The sequence below is a fragment of the Macaca fascicularis genome, chromosome 15 (genome assembly GCF_037993035.2).
Source record: "Macaca fascicularis isolate 582-1 chromosome 15, T2T-MFA8v1.1".
Lineage (NCBI taxonomy): Eukaryota > Metazoa > Chordata > Mammalia > Primates > Cercopithecidae > Macaca > Macaca fascicularis.
The window spans coordinates 37,436,804-37,460,066 of NC_088389.1; the positions used below are offsets into that span (position 1 = coordinate 37,436,804).

General features: G+C 42.2%; 1 protein-coding gene across 12 annotated transcripts in view; it reads left to right on the top strand.

Annotated features, from left to right (window-relative positions):
- The window catches only part of CDK5RAP2 (CDK5 regulatory subunit associated protein 2), a 190,831-nt gene that overhangs the window by 24,982 nt on the left and 142,586 nt on the right, over positions 1 to 23,263 (top strand). For all 12 annotated transcript variants that reach the window (XM_074016695.1, XM_005580931.3, XM_065530143.1 and 9 more), the window contains exons 4-7: positions 4,274 to 4,384; positions 9,632 to 9,708; positions 16,262 to 16,385; positions 18,900 to 19,054. Coding sequence is in view for 11 of the 12 variants with exons in the window: in XM_005580931.3 (XP_005580988.3) it covers positions 4,274 to 4,384; positions 9,632 to 9,708; positions 16,262 to 16,385; positions 18,900 to 19,054 (467 nt within the window). In the remaining variant the exon portion in view is untranslated. The remainder of the gene's footprint in view (positions 1 to 4,273; positions 4,385 to 9,631; positions 9,709 to 16,261; positions 16,386 to 18,899; positions 19,055 to 23,263) is intronic.

Consider the following 23,263-nt stretch of genomic DNA (forward strand, 5'->3'; position numbering starts at 1 on the left):
ATAAATGGAATCGTACAGAATGTAACCTTTTCATACTGGCTTCTTTGCCTCAGCATAATGTCTTTGAATTTTATTCACGTTGTGTGTTTCATAGTTGCTGAGCACTCTTCTGTCGAATGGATGTCTACTGTTTATCCATTCACCCTCTGAGGGACGTAAGAGGTTTTCCCAGGTTTTGGTGATTATTAATAAAGCTGCAGTAAACATTTATGTACAGGTTTTTTGTGTGAAGATAGGTTTTCATTTCTCTAAGATAAATACCTAGGAGTGGAATTGTTGAGTCACATGTTAAGTATAGTTTTTTTGTAAGAAATTGCCAAAGTGTATCTAGAGTGTCCGTGCCATTTTGCATTCCCATCAACAGAGTATGAGAACTCCATTTATTCTACATCAGTACTTGGTATTAACAATGTAAACAATTTATTTTACTAGGCACAGTGGGTCACATCTGTAATCCCAGCACTTTGGGAGGCCCAGGCGAGTGGATCATTTGAGGTCAGGAGTTCGAGACCAGCCTGGCCAACATGGTGAAACCTCGTCTCTATTAAAAAAAATACAAAAACTTAGTCAAGCGTGGTGGTGTGTGCCTGTAATCCTAGCTACTCAGGAGGCTGAGAAAAGAGAATCACTTGAACCGGGAAGACAGAAGTTGTAGTGAGCCAGGATCGCGCCAAGCCTGGGCAACAGAGCAAGACTCTGTCTCCCACCCGCGTCCCCCGCCAAAAAAAAATTAGCCATTCTAGTAGGTGTGTACGGTATCTCATTTTTTGTAGGGACAGGGTCTTGATTCTTTTTTTATACCTGTTTCTCCACTCAGACTTTCTATCTTTCCATTCATTTCAAGATTGTTGTCTTATGTCTTAGTACATGATTTTGCATGTTGCAAACATTTTAGTCACTTGACTTTAAAAGTTTCACATTTTGAGGCTGGGCGTGGTGACTCACACCTGTAATCCCAGCACTCTGGGAGGCCGAGGTGGGTGAATCACCTGAGGTCAGGATTTGAGACCAGCCTGGCCAACATGGTGAAACCCCGTTTCTACTAAAAGTACAAAAATTAGCCGGGCATGGTGGCACATGCCTGTAATCCCAGCTACTTGGGAGGCTGAGGCAGGAGAATGGCTTGAATCCGGGAGGTAGAGGTTGCAGTGAGCCAAGATTACGCCATTGCACTCCAGCCTGGGTGACAGTGTGAGACTCTGTCTCAAAAAAAACCACAACAGTTTCACATTTTGAAATCGTCAAATTCATTTATTTTCTTCTCACAAAAACCTATGAGATTGATTTTATTATCCCTGTTTTAAAGTTGAGGAAACTGAGGCTCAAAGAAGTAGCATGTCTAGTTTGCATCATAAAAGAGAGTTAAGATAGGACTTAGTATTGTCTCCAAAGCCACTAATCTTTCTGCCTTACCATTGAGAACTGAGCTTAAACAGTGACTTTGAGAATGGAAAGAGAACAACAGATGCACGAACTATAGCATGGACAGGCACACTGCATTTAGTAAATATCATCAGCACTCGCTTCACAATTCAGAGTCTCAATAAAAGATTGCATTTATCTATTACTACTTTATTTTTATTATTTATAGGAAATTTATATGGTACAAATATACAGTGTACTTCTAGATGCATACTATCATATCAAGTAAATAATTACGTGTTCATATCCCCTGCCCTTTTAAAAAATAGTAACCTATCTATATAATGTTCCATAGTATAGTGTTTTTATTTAACAATGTATCTCGCCGGGCGCGGTGGCTCAAGCCTGTAATCCCAGCACTTTGGGAGGCCGAGACGGGCGGATCACGAGGTCAGGAGATCGAGAGACGATCCCGGCTAACACGGTGAAACCCCGTCTCTACTAAAAAATACAAAAAAAATAGCCGGGCGAGGTGGCGGGCGCCTGTAGTCCCAGCTACTCGGGAGGCTGAGGCAGGAGAATGGCGTGAACCCGGGAGGCGGAGCTTGCAGTGAGCTGAGATCCGGCCACTGCACTCCAGCCTGGGTGACAGAGCAAGACTCCGTCTCAAAAAAAAAAAAAACAACAAAAAAACAATGTATCTCGGACATAATTTCCTATGAGTGCACAATGTGGTCTCTCATTCTTGTTTATGGTTCTATCATATTCTATTGAGTTGACATACTATAATTTACTTAACCATGGACAAATTGACTTTTAATAATTCACATTAACCATAGACTAGTAGACTATTTGACTTTAAAAACTTAAAAAAATGAGGCCAAGTGTGATGGCTTGCACCTATAATCCCAGCAAGTTGGGAGGCTTAGGTGAGAGGATTCCTTGAGCACAGGAGTTTGAGGCTGCAGTGAACTGTGATTATACCACTTCATTCCAACCTGGGTGATAGAGTAAGACCTCATCTTTAAAAAATAATAATAATAAAAAAAACTTTAAAAGAAGTGTAACATGCATGCAGGCCTACCCACAAATCGTATGTGAACAGTTTAATGAATTATCAAAAAAGGAGCATAACCTATAACCATCACCAAAGCCAAGATATGGGACATTATCAGTGCCCCAGAAGTTTGCTTTGTGGCTCATTCCACGCACTAAGCACTTTTCCTCCCCAAAGGTAACCATCATCCTGGACTAATTTAAAGTCCCTTCCTAGCTTGTGTTTCTGTCCCTCTCTTTGTAACAGGGAAAAGAGAGGACTTTTTTTCCCCACAAAGGCAGAGACTTAAAAATATGTGAAACAGAGAGGGAGAACCTGGGGATGTTGGTAGGATTTTGGAGAACATTTAACTATTTAAACATGGTGCTAGAAACATACGAGGAATTGCTTTACTGTGTAGGCTAATATCTGTTCTTGAAGTTAAGTTAGACTGCACAGAAAAGTTTACTGGATGAACCAAACCAAAAAAGTCAGGAATTTTCTCTATAGGCAGTGAGGTTGAATTGACAGATCATAGTTACTGGAGTCAGACAGCAGGATAGGAATCCCAGCCCTTCCCCTACTAGCGTGATCTTTGATCATGTATATAGTGGAGACAGTACTTTTGCAATGTTACTATAAGAATTGAGATATTGTATGTAAATTATCTGGCTAGGTGCTTGTTTACATAGTAGGTTCTCAGTAAATATGCTTTTTCTTACTATATTCTTTTTTCCCCCAACTTTTTATTGTGACAGATTTCAAGTGTATGAAAAGTTGCAAAATAGCACAGTGAACAACCATGTATATTCATCTAGATTCGTCATTAATGTTTTCTATATTTGCTTTATCTTTTTTTTCCTGTCTCTGCTCATTTGAGTTAATTGCAGACGTCATGACACAGCACTCTTAAGTACATTAGCATGTGTCTCTTTCTTAGGACATTTTCCTGTAAAATCATAATATTATTACCTAATAAAAAGTTGTTATTCAAGTTTCCCCAGGTATCATCATATGGTTGTTTTTGTAAAGAATTCAAGATTTTATTGTACTTAGTAGTTGTGCCTCTTCAATCTCCGTTTATTTAGGAGAATTTACCAAACATTTTTGCCTTAGGATTATCATTAAGATTTTTGAAGAGTTCAGTTCTGTTGTTTTGCAGAATGGTTTTCAACTTAGATTTATCTGGTAGAGTCCTCTTGATTAGATACAGGTTAAAGGTTATAGACAGAAGCACTTGAGATGGAATTGTTTGCTCTCAGTGATTTATTTCAGGAGGAAAATGATGTTAGTTTATCCCTTCAATGGTGATAAGAGATGAATTTTTTTGGTTAAGATGGTGTTCGCAAGTTTTCTAAATTGTAAGGGTACCTTTTCCTTTTGTAATTAATAAGCCATTTGTGGGGTAATAAGTCTGAGACTGTCTGAATATTATGTTCTGTAGTGATCTTTCATCTAATGCTTTTAGTGTTGCTGATTCTTACCTGAATCAATCATTACTATGGAGGTTGTACAATAGTGATTTTCTGTTCCTCGTATTCTACATTTATTAACTGGATTTCTTTTGAGATTCTCCTCTTCTTTTCCTTTTCTTCTTCTTATCAGTGTGGAGTTTTGAATTCTTTCTTTATTCAGTCATTATTCATTTTCATTCATTATTCATTCCTGTCATTATTCATTTTAATGCTCAAATTGTACTGACTTTGGCTGGTGGGAACTGCTTAATTCTTCTGTGTTAGTAGAATGGTAGCAAAAACAGGCTTTCTCTAGTATTTAACATTTGAATCAATTTTGTAGCCTCGTAATCTAAAGGACTAATGTATGTACTATCTGTCTCTTGTTTGCTTTTGATGACCCTTCTGTGATATTTTTCAGCAAATCACTGAATTGAAGAAAGAAAACTTTAACCTAAAGCTGCGCATCTATTTCCTTGAGGAAAGAATGCAACAGGAATTTCATGGCCCCGCCGAACATATCTACAAAACTGTGAGTGGCCCACTTCTCATTGCTGTCCCTTGTGTCTTTTCTCATTGTCATTTCAAGCAGAAATTTGATTAATATTTGATCTCAGAGTTAGCAGGAAGCGAGATGCTTTCATTTAATCTCAATTGATTATGGGGAGCATAAAGATATCAGGGTGACTTTAATATTAAGCAAATGGGTACATGATTAATTTTAAGGAAGTCTTTTACTCTCTTTTAAAAATCAGAATTCGGATTCACTCATTTTTACCTCAATTAAGTTTTTATAATTATGTGTTCTTTAGAAACAGGCAGTGGAATGGTAGAATGGTTTTGGAGTTGAATTCTGTTACCAGCTGACTTGTGTAACTTAGGCAAGTCGTTTTAGCTCTTGGGGCTTGCTTCCAGAATTAAGTGATAATCCCTTTGTCATAGGGTTATTTGTGTGAATTAAAATGAGAAGACAGATGAAAAGCTCCAGCACACAGTCAGTTGACAATTATCGTCTTCTTGAGGCTTCGTTTGGCAGCCCAAAGTTAGGATTGTCAGTATTTCTGTGATAGGACTCTTCTGTATTCCTGTGTGCTTGCCTGTAACTGTCAGAAGAAAAGGCTATCCTCATTTGAAGTCTTGACCTGGAGGTCTTTGTCTGAAAACAAACCTTGGTTCTGAAAACTGAAAAAAGAACTTGGCTTTCTTGAAAAGGCTTGAGTACAAACAGTATTTCAGTGCCTGTTTCTTGGCTTTTTCTAGTAGATTAGCCCTTGGCCTGGGAATTATTCTGACTTTTCTCTGAAGTTTGTACCAGTGGAAACTTTTGAAGGAGGAAAAAGAACTCTCCTTGAGTTTCAGCAGATGAACTTAAATTGACTTGTCTTGAAGAGGGATTGTGCTGTACTTCTGAGCCTTTTCAAGAATTGAAAAGCTTCTTTGTCCCCTATGAGAGTTTTTTTCTTCACTCTGGGGGTGGAAAGACAATGAGGATGTCCCCTTTTCTGGAAGGGAGTGGTGATGCAATCACAATTTTAGAGGAAAACCAATAGCCTAAAGCAGTTTATGTGTGAGTATGGTGGCCATGCCTCTCAGAACCTCTTGGGTGATAGGAATACAAAACGTGCTAGTTGCCAACTCTGTCAGGCACTGTCTTCGGCATCTGTACATTTGCATCTTATTGTAATTCTCATGACAGTCCTATGCCATGGAGTTTATCTTCACCTTATAGGGGAAGAAACTGAGACTTATAGAAGATGAATAACCCACCTGATGTCATATAGCTACTATGTGAGGTGGATTTTGAGCCTAGGTCTCCCAACCTCATTGTACCATACCACTTCAGCTGTCTGACTAGATGATTTCATGACCCCTTTCTTCAGTGTAAGTTTTTGGATAGGTGCACATGGTTTAGAATTCAAAAAGCCTAAGAGGTACACACTGAAAAGACTCTTCCATCCTTGTGTCCTGGTCCTCTAGATCTAATAAATATTGATTGCTTATGCAGAGGAATTTTATATATATATATTACAAGCAAGCATGTGTTTGCGTGTGTGTGTATGTGTATAAACCCTCTTTTTACATAAATGCAAGCATGTTCTGTTCTGCACCTTATATTTTTCACTTAATGATTTCTTTCCTTCCTTCCTTCCTTCCTTCCTTTCTTTTTTCTTTTCTTTCCTTCCTTTCCCTTCTTTTCTTTCTTCACTTCCCTTTCCTTCCTTCCTTTTTTCTTTCCTTTCCTTCCTTCCTTCCTTCCTTTCTTTTTTCTTTTCTTTCCTTCCTTTCCCTTCTTTCTTCACTTCCCTTTCCTTCCTTCCTTTTTTCTTTCTTTTCTTTCTTTCTTTCCTTCCTTCCTTTCTTCCTTCCTTCCTTCTTTCCTTTTCTTTTCTCTTTTCTGTTTTCTTTTCTTTTCTTCCAATGGAGTCTCCGTCTGTTGCCCAGGCTGGAGTGCAGTGGCACAATCTTGGCTTACTGCAACCTCTGCCTCCCAGGTTCAAGTAATTCCTGTCTTCGGCCTCCTGATTAGCTGGGATTGCATGTGAATGCCAGCACGCCTGGCTAATTTTTGTATTTTTGGTAGAGATGGGGTTTCGCCACGTTCTCCAGGCTGGTCTTGAACTCCTGGCCTCAAGTGATCCACCTGCCTTGGCCTTTCAAAGTGCTTGGATTATAGGCGTGAGGCACTGCACCTCGCTTTACTTAATGATATCTTGGATATCTTTCTTTAAGAGTAGTTTAAGAATGAATTTCTTTATTCTTTTTGTTTTTGAGACAGTATCTCACTCTGTCACCAGGCTGGAGTGTAGTGGCATGATCATAGCTCACTGCAACCTTGAACTCTTGGGCTCAAGGGATCCTCCCATCTCAGTCTCCTTAGTAGTTGGGACTACAGGCATGCACCACCACCCCTGGCATTTTAAAATTTTTGCTTTTTATAGAGATGGGGTCTTGCTATGTTGCCCAAGGCTGGTCTTGAACTTCTAGCTTCAAGCCGTCCTCCTGTCTTGGCTTCCTAAAGTGTTGGGACTTACAGGTGTGAGCCACCGCACTAAGCTGCCTTTTTTTTATAGTTTCATAATATTCCATTTTATGCTTTGAAGGTACCCTGACTTTTGGTTTGGAAATTACAATTATGTATATGAGTTTATAACTTGAGATATTGGACTTGAGAAAAATAGCCGAATGGACAAGTTAGTATTAATTCTTTTAAATATATTAAATTGGAGTGCCTGTTGGTTCATCACAAAGTGAAGCACTTAGAGTATATTATATCATTTCATAAATAGAAGCTCTCTACCCTTCTGAGAGCTGGAAAAAGAATCCTCTGTTTGAAGGATGTTTCTGCATTTTTCACAAAATTACAGTTGAAGACATTATACACTGTTACCCAGGGTCCTTTATGCAAAGATCACTTTCTTCAAGAAAAAGTTCTGCCTCATCGATGACTTCTTTAGTTCTTGTTGTTTGACAGTGAAGAAGATAACCTATTTTAAGCCCTGTCTCCAAGGCTTTGCTCATTTAATCCTTAAAGCCCTCATGTCATGGGAGCTTTTTTGTTTTGTTTTTGACACTTGAGGGATTGGAAAGGAGAAGCATTGCTCTGTCACCCTGTGGACTTATGTGTCTAAGGACAGTTATAATATTGTGCTTCTAGTTTTGTATTCCACGTTAGCATGTCTTGTTCACTTCAATGTCTTCTGTGGTCGGTCCTTCACAGGTGCTTGGTAAGTTTCTGCGAAGTGAAGGAATGAATAAGTGAGTAGCCACTGACTCTGTGGTCTCCTCTTGTAGAGAGTAGAGACAGAATTTAAACCCATGTCCTTTTGGTCACACACCCATGACCTTTCTGTCATGGCTGTACTTCTCAACCTGAAGTACTTGTTTCTCCAGGGCTGCTTGCCAGAAAGGAGGGAGGCATATCCTGTGAGATGGTAAATCTTACTGGAAATGATTTTTTTTTTTTCGAGACAGAGTCTCGCTCTGTCACCTAGGCTGGAGTGCAGTGGTACTATCTTGGCTCACTGCAACCTCTGCCTCTCAGGTTCAGGCGATTCTTCTGCCTCAGCCTCCCAAATACCTGGGACTACAGGCAAGCGCCACCACTCCTGGCTAATTTTTGTATTTTTAGTTGAGACGGTTTCGCTATGTTGGCCAGGCTGGTCTTGAACTCCTGACCTCCAGTGATCCGCCCGCCTCCCAAACTGCTAGGATTATAGGTGCGAACCGCTGTGCCTGGCCTGGAAATATTTTTGTTTAAATAATACACATGTGGCCAGATGCGGTAGCTCACACCTGTAATCCCAGCACTTTGAGAGGCCAAGGAGGGCAGATCACTTGAGGTCAGGAGTTCAAGACCAGCCTGGCCAACATGGTGAAACCCCATCTCAACTAAAAATACAAAAAATTAGCCGGTGTGGTGGCAGGTGCCTACTATAATCCTAGCTACTCAGAGGCTGAGGCAGGAGGATCACTTGAACCTGGGAGGTGGAGGTTGCAGTGAGCTGAGATCGCACCACTGCACTCCAGCCTGGATGACAAGAGCAAGACTTCATCTCAAAAAAACGAAAAATGAAAAACACGTGTATTATGGAGTACAACCTAAAATTGGCATGGATTATTAAAATAAAAGAGGAGCTGTAAACCCAGTGCTTTGGGAGGCTGAAGCAGGAGTATCATTTGAAGCCAGAAGTTCAAGACCAGCCGGGGCAATGTGGCAAGACCCCATCTGTAAAAACAAAACAAAACAAAACAAAACAAAAAAATGGGCAAGGGAGTGCACGCCTATAGTCCCAGCTACTCAGGAGGTTGAGGTGGGAGGATCCCTCGAGGCCAGGAGTTTGAGGCCTGCAGTGAGCTATGATAGCACCCCTGCACTTCAGGCTGGGCAACAGCAGAGCAAGACTCTGCCTCTAAATAAATAAACAAAAAACCAAAGGGAGATTTCCAAGAAATTGTAGATTTACAGCAGTCTTCCACAAACTATGCACCCAAACCCCCATCTACTACATGAGTTCATCTAATATTCTGTCTGGGATACATTTGTGCATAAGTTTTAGAAGCCTGCCACTGTTCCACTGTCTCATATTGAATTCCATTTGCCCTGGATTCTGTCTTGGATTCTCACGTGAGTTGTAAGCCCAAGGCTGTGTGTGACTCCCTTTGTTCCACTCAGTTAAGAGGAAGACATTTGGTTGGAGAACATTGTGGTTCTCCTTATAGATAGCTTGCCCCATGTGGTTGTAGCTTTTTTTGTAAGTGAGAACCCTGAAATCTTATATTGAAATGACACACGCCATGATGTGTCCTCCTGTTTTCCATCCACATGTTTTATTTTATTTTTTTAAGCTGTAACACGTTCCCACTGCTACAGCCACCACATGTGTGATTGTAAACAACCACCAGTAATTGCTTTGGAATGGGAAAAACACACCGCAGAATTGCTTGTAAATTTGCTTGGCGGAGGGCATACAATTTTTAAATCAGCCTTCCTTGTATGACATTTATGCCTTGATATTTGAATGCTCTGGCTGTTAGAAGCTTGGAGCATTTACATAATTGCTCCAAGTCTCGCGAAATCCAGGTCTTTCTTTTGAGACCACCAGTGTTTAATAATTCCCTTTTCTCTGTGCCCTGAGGCTAATGAGGGTTTTTGAATCTAACATCTGCCTATTACAAGCATCCTGTAGTCAGTCTGTGCTGGAAGCAGTTTCCCCATTGTTGACATTCATAGGTCCTGTATTTTACGTTGTTTCTTTTCTTTCTTAATCTTGTCTTGTAGAACATTGAGCTCAAGGTGGAAGTAGAAAGTCTGAAGCGGGAACTCCAGGAGAGAGAGCGGCTGCTCATCAAAGCCTCGTGAGTACCGTCATCTGTCGAAAGCCTGCAAGTCGCCCACACTGGGTTGGTCAGTGAAATAGAGCCATCCACTTTTCTAAGACAATTGATTTCCATCTGGAGTCTGAGGACTCCAAAGAGGTTTTTGTTTTTACTTAATTATTTACTTTTCAGCCAGCTTTTAAGATATACCATGATTATAGAAAAATGAACAGATCTTAAGTGTACAGCGTGAATGTTCACAAGCAAACACACCCGTGGAACTACCATCCAGATCAGGAAAGAGAACGTACCAGCCCCCGCAAAAGCCCTCTTTGTGGTCTCAGAACTCACCTTTCTCCCCTAAAGATAACTACCGTTCTGACCACTGTTAGTTCTGCCTGTTTTTAAACTGTATATACAAGGAATTATATAGTAGGTTTTCTTTTGTGTCTGGCTTGTTTCCTCAACAATGTATTTGTGAGATTGATCTGTGTTGTTAATTATATCAGTAGTTCATTCTTATTGTTGTAAAAGCCTGGGGTGATTTGAAGGGGTCCTGGTGGGTGAGGCAGGGAGACAGAGGATGGGGCTTCAGCCAGAGTAACTGTCTTTTTCTTTTTTTTCCTTTAAGATCTGTTAAATGTACTAGGGACCCTCATAATATTTTGCTTGAAAGAGGTTCTACTCCTTAAAAAACATTTGAAAACTAGTATTTTCATTTATTCAAATATTGAACAACAAGCACAGTTCAGCAAATACAGTCTGTGAATCAGTTGATTATTCACTCATTCATAAACATTTATTACATAATAACTTGTGAAATACACAAGTATTTCGAATCTAACATCTGCCCAAAGATCTGAAAAGAGAGCCCTCCACCCCTCTACTCGAAGAGCCCATCAGAGACTGGTGAGCTGTTCATCACACCTGTGAAAAATAACATGCCAGGAAGGTACAGTGGTAGAGGGTGTTGTGGATAAGGTGGCGACACCAAAGTGTGCTAAGTTTTGTTCTGTGACAGTGGAATAAGACTTCCCGGGGCTGCCTCACTGAGGATCCCAGCCAGAAGCTTATGTGGAAATGCTTCATTTGTTCTGACAGTAGAGTTCCTGCTGGGTGTGGTAGGCCAGGACCATGGAGTTCTTGGTTTAGGGCACGGCTGCACTGCTCTGGGCCAGGCCAGTATAATTCCCTTCATCGCCACCGGGTCCAGCAGCTGGAAGCTGGCCTGCTGTTGGCTTTCAGCAGACTACAGGATGCCAGGCGTAGGCTGCTTCTCCGGGTTATGCTGAACTTGCACACTTGGTGTTTTCTGAATGAATAAGTGAATGAAGTAATAAATATCACCAGATTAACAAGTTGTTGTTAATGTTGTTGTTGTTTTTTGAAGTACATTATTTTCTGGGCAGGGAGGCAAATCTACTTTATCAAACCTGAAGATCAGTAATGGAATTTGGTCTGTCTCATACTCAGTGCCCTGCCTGCTGCAGGTCTTGGCTTGGACTAGTTTTTAGTTAAGCTCATACACATGGCAACCTCAGCTCACAAAGGCTTGCATACCCTCCTCAATAGCAAAACATGGGATTGAGTATTTTGGAGGCTTGTGCACATCTTTATATGTGTATATTTCCCAAATGGCTCAGGCTTGTGTGGTCTGACTAGCTTTATTCATTTATTCAGAAATATATATTAAGTGGCTCTTGTGTGCTGCAGTGGGCTAGGTTCCTGGGGATGTAGTGGTGATGCAATCAGATGCATGAGGCTCACATTCTAGTGGGAGTGATGGTGATAAAATACTTGGAGTAATAAATATATAAACAAAAGTCGGGGAAAGAGCTATGAAGTAAAATAAAGGGAGCTATGAGAATTTATAGGTAGGGGAGTAAATATATATTATTATTTTTTTTTGAGACAGAGTTTCACTCTGCCAGGCTGGAGTGCAGTGGCATGATCTCAGCTCACTGCAACCTCCGCCTCCTGGGTCCAGGCGATTCTCCTGCCTCAGCCTCCCGAGTAGCTGGGATTACAGGCATGTGCCGCCATGCTCAGCTAACTTTTGTATTTTTAGTAGAGGTGGGGTTTCACCATCTTGGCCAGGCTGGTCTTGAACCCCTGGCCTCACGTGATCCACCCATCTCAGCCTCTCAAAGTACGAGGATTACAGGGGTGAGCCGCTGCGCCCAGCCAGGTAGGGGAGTAAATATATAGATGTGGCTGTATAGCAGGGAAGGTGTCCCTGAGGAGGTGGCATTTGAAATGAGATCTGAAAGACAAGTAGGAATTAACCAGGTGAATGGGTAGAGAAACTGTTCAAAGAGAAGAGAATGTATGGGTCTGAGGGAATATGAGAAGTCTAGAACACTAGAGATTTTGGTCTTTATCCTAAAATCACATGGAAAGCAGTCGTGGGTTTTAAGCGAGTGACACAATCAGAGTTCTGTTTTTGAAAAGGTCATTCTGGATGCTGGGTGGGAAGTGGATTGTGGAGAGAGCACGAGTGGAAGCTGGGAGACCAGTCAGGAAGCTAGTCCAGTGGTTGAGGTGAGAGGCGAGTGACAGAGTAGCTGGGTGAATCAGACATTTGGGAAGCAGAATCAACAGGCCTTGGTGATGGATGGGAAGGGAGATGTCATGGATGATTTCTGTCTGGGGTTAAGGTCATGAGCTCTGTTAAGAATGTTCGCAGTGAACATTCTTAAACTGCTCCAGCTTCCTGTCTACCAACTCTATCCCAGACACAGTTCATGGATGCTAAAATGTTCTTGCTTTTGCTGCTCTAACTCTGCTCCAGCAGACCTCCTCCCCTCTCATCTCCTCCCAGCCCAAATGCCTTCCATTGCTCAGCCCTTTGTAAAGCCTCAGATCTGGAACCATGCATGGCTTCCTCTAGCCTGCGTCCGTCTCTTAACGGACTTCGCTGGTACAGAATGATAATACTCTATGCATAACACTTGTTAGTTTATAAAACACTTTCCATTTACATTCCATCATTGTTCTGGGAGCTGGGAAAGTCTGGAAGAATACCCTCATTTCATAGAGGAGAGACTATAGGCCAGGAAAAGGGAAGGGCCATGACTCCCAGCCGAGAAGGTCACATCTGCTATTAGAACTCAAGTCCCTGACTTCTAGTTCAGCACTAGGTTCCATGTTCTTTTTAAATTTTTGTATGTAGATAATTGTATATTGGTATATACACAATATCTATGTATCTGTTCAATGACAGTATCTACCATGGAACTGCTAGGTGTGCCTATCTCTTATTTTTTTTTTTGAGATGGAGTCTTGCTCTGTTGCCCAGGCTGGAGTGCAGTGGTACAATCTTGGCTCACTGCAACCCGGGTTCAAGCGATTCTTCTGCCTCAGCTTCCTGAGTAGCTGGGATTACAGGCATACGCCACAATGCTTGGCAAATTTTTGTATTTTTAGTAGAGACAGGGTTTCACCATGTTAGCCAGACTGGTCTCGAACTCCTGACCTCAGGTAATCCACCCGCATTGGCCTTCCAAAGTGCTGGGATTACAGGCGTGAGCCACCATGCCTGGTCGTGCTTTTCTCTTTAACCCTAGCTTTCTAGCACCCAGCAGTATGTCTATGGTGGATACTTGCTGATGGAAAATACCTATGTTAATATAATACCCTTGGCTCTGCTTTTCAGTGTTGTGATTTTTGGTGGGGCATGGGGACAGGATATGACATCTGCCACAGGAAAAGCCTCTGCTTTTACCTGAAGAACCATAATTAGAATGAAAAGAATCCAGGGGAAATATGGAGGATTGAAAGGGTAATGAGGCTGGCATTTATAGAATCTGACTTTCTTGTATTGGGTGGAAAGCTAGATGAAACCAGTTTCTCTCAGCCTTTCCTCTCCTCAGGTCTTGCTGTCCACCTTGTGTGTTAGCCCCGATTCTGCAAGGAAAGAAAGGGTTGAGGGAGGGAGCTAACACTTATTGAGACTCAGACATCCTGCGTCGGGCACTTGACAGGTTTTATTGCATTTGATCAATTATGTGGGCAGCCAGTATTCCCATTTGAGTGGAGAGAAAACCGAGGTTCGAGGAGTGGGGAAACGTGTAGCGGCTGCTCTGGCTCCAGAGCGCGCTGTGCCTTGCTGTGAAATAAACATTTGTTGGCTGGTTTTCCACTGTTATATTTATCAGTTACAATAAGGGGACATTAAAAACGAAAGCAGTCATATTGTTGTGAGTAAATTTTATCTCTGTAGCTTTAAAACACAAACAAAAATAATAATTCCATTAGTAGAGGAAAATTGTACCATACTACTGAGTATAAATTTTATTGCCACAGAAACTGTAAAACACAAAGATGATAAATGAAAAGTTGGAACATTTATTATTGGGAATATATTTTACTGGTATAACTCAAACTCAAACAAACTGAGTAATCATAGTACTTGTTAAAAGTTATAGTCAGCTTCTTGACAATGTATGTGATTCAGACAGCAAAACACAAAGGTTAGACCTGGGCTGATAGGAGGGAGACAGCATATTTGCACTCTGGTAGGTAGGGTGGGGGGGTAAGGGAAAGGGGTAGCAGAGGCGATCTGTTTTATAGAGGAGGCTCTGTAAAGCCCAGGCCTCAAACCTTGGTGAGCAGGTAGCAGAAATTCATTGCTGGAGAAACCCTGTATCCAAGGCCTGGGAAGGCAGGGCTTCTCGTCCAGAATTCTTTCGGCCGTGTATAATGCTCCTCAAGGAGTGATAGAAATGATTGTGAATCACTGTGAATTCAAGACAGCGATGCAAAAATGAGCCCCAGGAGTGGGGGGTGATGGCATTCAATGGCATGAATCAGGAAATGGAAATGGGCACCTTGGCTGTGGCCAGCAGAGACCCCAGCAGAGGGTAGAATGAGGCCTCTCACAGCAGCTCAGCAGGAGCCAGCACTGTGTGGGCCTCAGAGGCCAAGGGCTAGCGTGCAGAGCACTCCGATCAGAGAGGAACAGGCCTACATATGTGAGCACATTAATTCTGAGAGGTAATCATCTCATTTTTCACATGAGGAAACTGAGGTGTGAGAGGTAATTTAGTGAGGCTACATAATTCACCCAGAGTCACACTGAGGATATAATAGAGTAAAAATTTAGAAGCAGATCTGTGCAGCTTCAGAGCCCATGTTCTTTCTTTCCAGTTGTTCACATTGAATTCCATTAAAATGATATGACACTGGGGCCTTCTGAAGCTTTATTGGTGAAAAGAAAAAATATATTAGTATTTATTTTCAGGCGACTCATGTTTGAGACTTGGACAACAAGTATGGTCCTCTTGACTTTCCATTGTTCTCAGTAAAAAAATTCACATGGCTTGTACATGTGAGTATCTGATCACATGGCTCTCAGTTGGAAAAATTTTATATATCTTTAAAGTAGGGCATGGGAAGCTGGTGGTGAATAGATTTGTTCTGTTGCAGTTTTTCTGAGAAACCAGCCTTAGGTGGAAGCATTTCCTTTATTATTCTGCCTTCTGGAAACCTGCAATCATTTTAGAAATCTGATGAGGACTGCTCATACAGTCATGTCCGACACTGTTTATCTTCTGGCATCGGTGGTTGTAGTCCTGCGTCTGATTTGGGCGTGCCATTCCCACCACTGCCCGTCATGTGGAGAGAATATTCCATGGTGCTCTAGCAGTGCTTACTCTGTGTTTTATGTTAGAGTAACACAGAGTACAGGTTGCTTGTGTAACCTCCCCTCTTCATACCCTAAGTGGTAGCTAGTGTGTGAACAGATTGATCCTGATGCATTTAAAATGCTTTTCCCTTCAGTTGGCAGAAGATGAAGTATGCAGACCCTTACTCCCGCAGATTTATTTTCGTTGCATACTGCTCCTTTGCACATTGGTTTGTCAGACCAGCTCTCTGCCCTCCTTGCACCACTGGTGGAAGTATACTTTGTTGGAAGCCCCCTGGTGGGAAATTTGGCAGTAGCTATCCAGAATCTTAGCAGTGGGCTTACCCTGTGACCCAGCTATTCCCTTTCTAGAAATCTGTTCTCAGGAAGTCACTGGATAGTAGACATACAAGGATGCTTTTATCATAACATTGCTTATTACAGTAAACAATTTCACCAACATTTATTGAATACTTACTTTGTACCAGGCACTGTTCTCAGAACTTTGTGAGTATCGTCGGATACAATGTGTTAAATGAGAAACAATTTAAATGTTTTAAAAATAGAGAATTGATTTAGTAAACTATAGTACATTTCATACATTGAGTTAATATACAGCCTTTAAAAATGATGATATAGACTTTATTGACACAAAAGGATGTTTATGGTATATTAAGTAACAAAATCAATTCACTGATGTGTACCAAATGGTTCTTTTTTGTAGAAAACGTCTGAAAGGCTATATGCTAAAATGTTGACTTAGTTATCCTGAGTGACAAGATTATGGATGATTCTTACTTTTTTCTTATTTGCGTTTTTGAATGATAAATATTAAGCTAAAGAAAAAGAAGCTCAGCACAGGTCTGTGGGAGAAATGACTAACAGATATTCCTTGTCTCTCTGGGGCTGTGAAATGACCATCAGACTATCACCCTTGCATGTTTTACCCCGTGCCTCTTTTTGCAGCAAAGCAGTGGAGAGCTTAGCTGAAGCTGGTGGCTCTGAAATCCAGCGGGTAAAAGAAGATGCTCGAAAGAAGGTGCAGCAGGTGGAAGATCTCCTAACCGAAAGAATACACCTTTTAGAAAAGGCAAGTCTGGAAATCCTGAGGGCAGTGTATTTCTTACAGTGGGTTAATAACAGGCGGGCACAGTTTCGTTTCTTTTTTCGTAGACCGTCAGTTTCAGGAGAAACAACAGCCACCCTTATTGAGCATCTCCTGGATTGTAGCCCCATTTCAGGCATTTTACATGTATAGTTTATAACACCTTTACCCTGCAAACTGGCCATTGTGGTCTTCATTTCTGTATAAGGTCACTGAAATACAGAGAGAAGTACTAACTCATTTAATAGGCCTAACCTAATACTAATAGGTTTAATCCTGGGTTTAACTATGCTGATTTTAAAGCCCATGCTCTTTCTACAGCAGCACTCTGCTTATTGTCTAGTTTAGCTCCATTATTTTAAAGATGTGGAAGCTGAAGGCCAGAGAAGGGAAATGACTTACCTCACATTAGTTAAGCCTGGAACCAGACTCTGACCTTTAGGCTACCACGTGTCCATCCAGCTCTGGTACCTGGTATCCGGCTTCCCTCCAACCATCCTGCCAGTGCTCATAGAATGTCTTTTCTCTATTAGGCACTGCATGTCACTTCTCCTTCTATTTATTCTCAGTTAGGTATTTCCTATCACTGTGATGGGAGTCAGGATGTTTCCTGGCTAAAAAATCCTGTCTCCTTATCTATTTTAAGCTAGTATTAAGTAATACTATTTAATTCTTGGTCTTTGATATCTGTTGTTTTATCACAGTTTCTCTACCTGAAACTGGTTCTTTTTAGATATAGAGAGAAATGGCACCAGAAGCGCTTCTGGATACAAAGAGCAGGCACTGTTTTTGCAGTTTACAATTTTCCATTTATGATGTTCACATCAGCCCTTAAATTGTCCTTTTAGGGGTATGTAGCTATTAGGCCCAAAATACCTGTGTTTTAAACAGGCTTGGAGAGGGTTAGAAACTTAGTATAGGTCAGAATTGGTAGAACTAGAACCACAAGAAGGTTCTCCTGATCACAAATTCTGAATTTTAGCTAAAGTGTAATTATGAGATCTAACTTACTGGGTCATTTGTTTTTCCCTGTAAGTGCTTTCCCGTGTGTTGGGGTGACAAATCTCTGCTCTGTCACTTACTAGCCTTATCACCTAGGATAAGGTATTTGCTTACTCTGAGCCTCTGCTTCATCATCTGTAAAATAAGGACAGTGATACCTGGTTTGCAGCAGTAATTGTAATAATAACTGTAGTATTAACAATTTATTGTGGGCTTACCATTTCATTGTGTGAGACATCCTCCTAAGCTCTTTATAGACATGAAGGTAATCTTTTCAGTAAACCTCTGTGAGGTGAATACTTCTGTCATCCTTTTTCTTTCTTTCTTTTTTGTTTTAAACAGATGATGAAACAGGCACAGAGTGGCTAAGTCACTTGCTTAGGGGCACACAGGCAGTAAATATCAGGTAGTCTGGCTTCAGACCTGCATTCTAAACTGCTATACTCTACTGTCTCGGGATATAACTTTTTAGGGTTGGATGCAGATGGGAGATAATACGAATGAAGCTCCTTGCTCAGAGCCTGGCATTTAGTAAATAACGGGCTTTGTTGTTGTCTAAGAATATGATACATGATTTTTTTCAGCTTTCATTGAGAGTGACAGGAAGCCCCGTGGGGAGATAGTGGTGGGGGCGGCACTGTGGAGGGCAAGGGCAGGGAGGAGGGAGCCAACATTTTTTTCTGAGCTTCCTGTGATAGAACAAGCGTTTGACAGTGACTCACGACAGCTCTTTGATGGGACGGTGGTTATCCCTATTTTATCGATTGGGAAGCTCAGGCTCGGAGAGGTTTAACAACTACCTGAGATCACACAGCAAGTATGTGGGAGAGCTGGTTTTTGAACCCAATTCTCTTTGGTGTTTATCTTTGTGATGTAATTGGAGGCAGTTGGTGTGAGTAGTTAGAGATTCATATCTACTCCCAGGTCACTTTCATGAACACCAGAGCCTTTTTCCCTAACACAGACACTGCCTGCATGATTTACATAATTTCCTCATTGGCTTCTCTGACCTCTTGGGAAGAACATACAGTTGTTTTTTTTTTGTACCACCTAAATCACCTTGGAGATATAGAAAATGTACTTTAGAATTGTTCAGTCATTATCTTAGAAAAATAGGGCGGTGGGGGTGTGTGGGATGAATTTGTATGGAAATTATGGTGACTCTTTGGAATTTATGTATGTTTAGTATTGAGAGGAGCATTTCTCCTTGTTCTTCTTGAAGCTGTAAATATTGATCTGATTTTTCAAAACGAAAAATACAGTTCTTACAGAGTTGAGTCTTTTCCATTGGAAATGCCTATTACGCTTCAGGATACAAGAGGGAAAAATGGCTGGCAAGTGTATTTATTACCGATTCTCTCCATGTATAGTACAATTCAGGGAGGGGAAATATGCTGGAGAAAAAGTCATAAATATTTATATTTTAATCCAATTTCCTTTCAAAATGTTCCCAATTGTCTTGAAAAATTGCATCAAATGCATTTAATTTAACTCTAGGATGTGAAAGCCGCCCAAGCAGAACTGGAAAAGGCCTTTGCAGGGACAGAAACGGAGAAGGCTCTTCGGTTGAGTTTGGAAAGCAAGCTTTCAGAGATGAAGAAGATGCACAAGGGGGACTTGGCAATGGCTCTGGTCCTGGATGAGAAAGACAGGTCTGGCTCTTGTCCCTGTCATACCCTGACATCACATTATCTGGCAGCATGTTCCCTTTTCTTCCCTTTTATCCCTCCCTTCTCCCCGTGTTTCCCACAGGACTTGAGTGACTAACGGGAACAAGTCCAACACAGATAGATAGAAAGAAAACTACGGAGAAAATCAGGAGGAAGAGAAAAGGAATAGCATAGTCATATGAGGTCAGAGATAGTCTACTGATAGACATTCATGCTGAAAAGTTCTACTCAGATACTAAAGTTAGCATTTGATTTTGCCCGTAAGCTTCCTGGAAGTCAAAGGAAAAAGGGTAGAGACAAGATTCACATTGCAAATGAGGTAAAACAAGCTAGTAACTCAGGAGAAGTCCGGTTTTACTTGGCACAATCAGAGGAAATTTCTCTTGTGGTTCTTCCGAAAGTGAACAGTGAGTGACTGCCCCCACAAGAAATACCAGTGAATTCCATGTGACTTATTTTCCATCATATCTTTTAATGCAGCCCAAGGCACAAATTAGTACAGGGCAAGGTGTGAAAAATAAAACCATGTTGACCAAATACAGAGCTCTTTGATGATCCATGATAAAATGGATGCCTTCTAGTCTATTGGATAGTTGATATGGCCTTTAGGCAGTCCTTTGTGCCCATCGTATTTTGCAACCAAACTTTTGGTAAAAACTTGTCAGGAGAAAGCTGATTTTATTGCTTACCATAAACCTTACATTTTGATACTCTTGCCTTATTTTGGCAGTCACTAAGTGGAAGGTTAACTAAATCTAAGTCCAACTGCTGGCTAACCTGTGACCTATCTGTTGAAGAGCCGAGCTTGGAATTTGATAGAAATTGTTCTAAAGCAAATGATCTGTTTCAGAGGATACTGACTGGCTCCGTTTTCTTGGTCATTTGGTGCCTGCCCCCTGCATTGACGAACACTACTGTGTTGTTTAGGTGCTTGGCCTAACTGCCTGGTTTCTCAACTGTTGTCTGCTTTTACTTCTGCCTTGGTACTACCTGTGGAGACTGGAGTCTGCTGCTTGGAAAGTCAGATGAGCAAATCCTAATCCTTGGGATGGGATTATCTGTAAAAGAGAAGTAAATAGACCCAGAGGGAGAGCTCATGCCTCCATGTAAGTGCCCTAGCTTCAGCATTTGGAGGTGCGAGCATTTATTTGGTGCTCTGCGATCTTTTCTTAGCTTTGATCTGGAAAATGAAAGTTTTATGATTAATAATTTCAGGGTGAGTGAGGAAACTGGGTTCCCCATGGACCTCAGTGGAGTGAATATGTATCATCTCAGTTTATTTACCCATTTGAGACCTTGTGTTTTTCTTGACTTCATGGCAAGGAAGAGAAACTTCCCTGGGATGTGCCCTCCTACTGAGCCTCCCCCCAGAGTACTGCCCTTTCCAGGCACCACCCATGGAGCCACTAGACTGAGAATTCCACAGAACCATTTCTGTGTTCCCTTGTATCTCTGCCAACCCATCAGCAGTGAAGCCCTTAGAAGGCTTATGGGTTTGTCTTCCTTGGGGAGCTACAGGTCTGGAGCAGTTAAACTGGGAGTAGGGGACCCAGGGAATAGAATTTGTGAGCAGCCACCAAAGAAGAAACGACTGGCAGAATTCCTGGCGCCTGTGAAGGGGAAGGAGAGGGTTTGGGATAGGTTTGAAAAGAGGTCCTGGGACAGAGTGAATAGAAAAGGCCCTCTGAGGGGCCTGACAGATGCTGAGCAGTCAGTTCATTGGTTCTATTGGATCTTTATGCCTTTTGTTCGACAAATATTTCCTGAGCATCTTCCACTCAGCACAGTGGTGATGAGAATGTAAGAGGGAGTAATACAGCCTGGGTTCCTCTCCCCAGGAATCTCATTGTTTGAGTTGAAGCTTATCATCCAGCAGGGTGGGAGGGGTGGAGGGAGGAGCAAGATGATAAGGGCTAAGTAGGATCAATGCTGGGTTAACATATTTTATCGAATTCAGTTTAGAGGGATTAGGAAAAGTTTCCTGGGAGAAGTACTGGGATGAGGAAGAACTACTTGGACAAAGAAAGGGAAGTAAAGGAACAGTGCAACTGAAAGTCCTGAGGCAAGAAGGAACACGGCAGGATCCAGGCACAGGAGGGTGCATAGCCTGGCCTGAGTGCTGTGTTCTGGAAAGGAGTGGGGAAGAGGTGAGGAGAGGGAAGCTGGGGGGTGACATGGACCTTATTGAAGAATTTGAGTTTTATCCTAAAGGCATACAAGAAGCCACCGAAGAGTTCAAGGTGGGGCTTCGGGGAATGACAAGATCAGATTTAAATTTAGAAAGGTCTTTCTGGCTGCCCTTAGGGAATGGATTGGTGCTGGGGCTGGGTAGAAGACTAGTTCTCAGGCTGATGCAGAAATCCAGGAAAGAGCTGATGGTGATCAAGGTGGACGTGACAGAGCTGGGAATGGAGGAAAACAGGCTAGAAGGTAGGGTAGACATGATGGGCTTGAAGGACTTGGTGACTGATTGGATTTGGGGGATGAGGGGAACGGCTACAGTGACACACCCTTGCCCAGGTGTTTTTTTTGTTGTTTTGTTTTGTTTTTTAAGATGGAGTCTTAACTCTGTCCTCCAGGCTGTAGTGCAGTGGTGTGATCTCGGCTCACTGCAACCTCTGCTTCCCAGGTTCAGGTGATTCTCTTACCTCAGCCTCCCGAGCAGCTGGGATTACAGTTGCCCGCCACCAAAAAAGCCTGGCTAATTTTTGTATTTTTAGTGGAGACAGGGTTTCACCATGTTGGCCAGGCTGGTCCTGAACTCCTGACCTCAGGTAATTTGCCAGCCTCCCAAAGTGCTGGGATTACAGGCATGAGCCACTGCGCCTGGCCCTTGCCCAGGTTTTGAGCATGAGCAGCTGTGGGGTGGTGTAGTTTATTGAATTTTGTTGGGGGGAAAAGAAAAAGAAGAAATGTTTTCGGGTGGAGGGAGAGGGAAGATGATACCTTCAGTTGGCACGTGTTGGGTTTGAGGGCCTGTGAGCCTCAGTGAGTGGAGTCTAGGATGTGGTTGGGTGTATAGATTAAAGCTTGAGTTAAAGGAAGTATAGATTCATTCCTTAACCAACCACTGAGTGTGGCCTTGGGAATGCGTGCTGGGAATGCAGGGCTGAACGTTCTCCTGCTTCTGTGGTGCTCTCAGTGTGGGAGGGGCCAGATGTTAAAAAAATATATGTCGTGATGGATGCTGTGATAAAGGTGAGCCCAGGGTTCTGTGCTGTGACAAAAGCAAGGTGTGATCAGCTCTGCCTGGGCATGGGATGGGGAGGGCTTGTCAGATAAGGAGTCCTGGGAGTTGGGTGAGGACGCTTTGCCAAGCAGAGAGAACAGCACATAAAGGTACAGAGCCTGGCACATTTTAAGGTGATCCTAGAGGAGAGTGGTCCTCTTAGCATGTGCCACAGAAGCTTGATTCTTCATCTTTTTTGGAAGGGGGACTTTGGGAAGGGTTAACGTGTATCAAGTACTTACTGTGTTCTAGGTGGTGGAGTCTCCATGGATGTCGGATCAGGGCTTTGCTGAAGGCTGCATCTTCCTGGGATTTCCCAGAGGTCTGGCTGGACAGGCACCGAAACCCAATGTGTCAGTCCTGTGAATGCAACTGTCTCTCAGGGATAGCTGTGTCCCAGGCGCACTCCCAGAGACCAGTGTAGCAGTCGGATGCCAGCTCTGGATTTTTGCTCAGGTTGTGGCCCTTTTTGTGGTGAAATTCTCCTAGTTGTAGGATCAGTATGTTCCCTCCCTGAAGGCAGGCCTGCCTAGGAAGCTAAGTCAAGGTCAAGTGGTTAGCAGAGAACCGGAGCCAGAGTCCTTGGTTTTGCCCTCATGAGATGGATCTAGCTAGATCTGCGACACAGATCGACTCACTGTTGGGCAGGGCAAGGTGTTGAATCTTTAGGGCCCAGGGACCCCTCACGTGGATGGATGGACTCCGCCAATATCTTTCTGGGGTCCCACCACCCTTTTTAAAGGTGCATGCTTTAGCTACTTTATTGCCTTCAATCTGGCCTTTGAGCTGCTCTGTGTCTTTAAGGCAGTTAATACTGGGAAGCCCTGCAGATCAAATATGCCAACAGATATGTTCTATTTGGCTTACAGTATTTTTTAAAGTGTGAATTAGTTGCCAATATGTAAAAAATTGAATTTCATGCAGAAGTCTGGATTTCCACCTTCTCTTTAAAACCTAGGAGA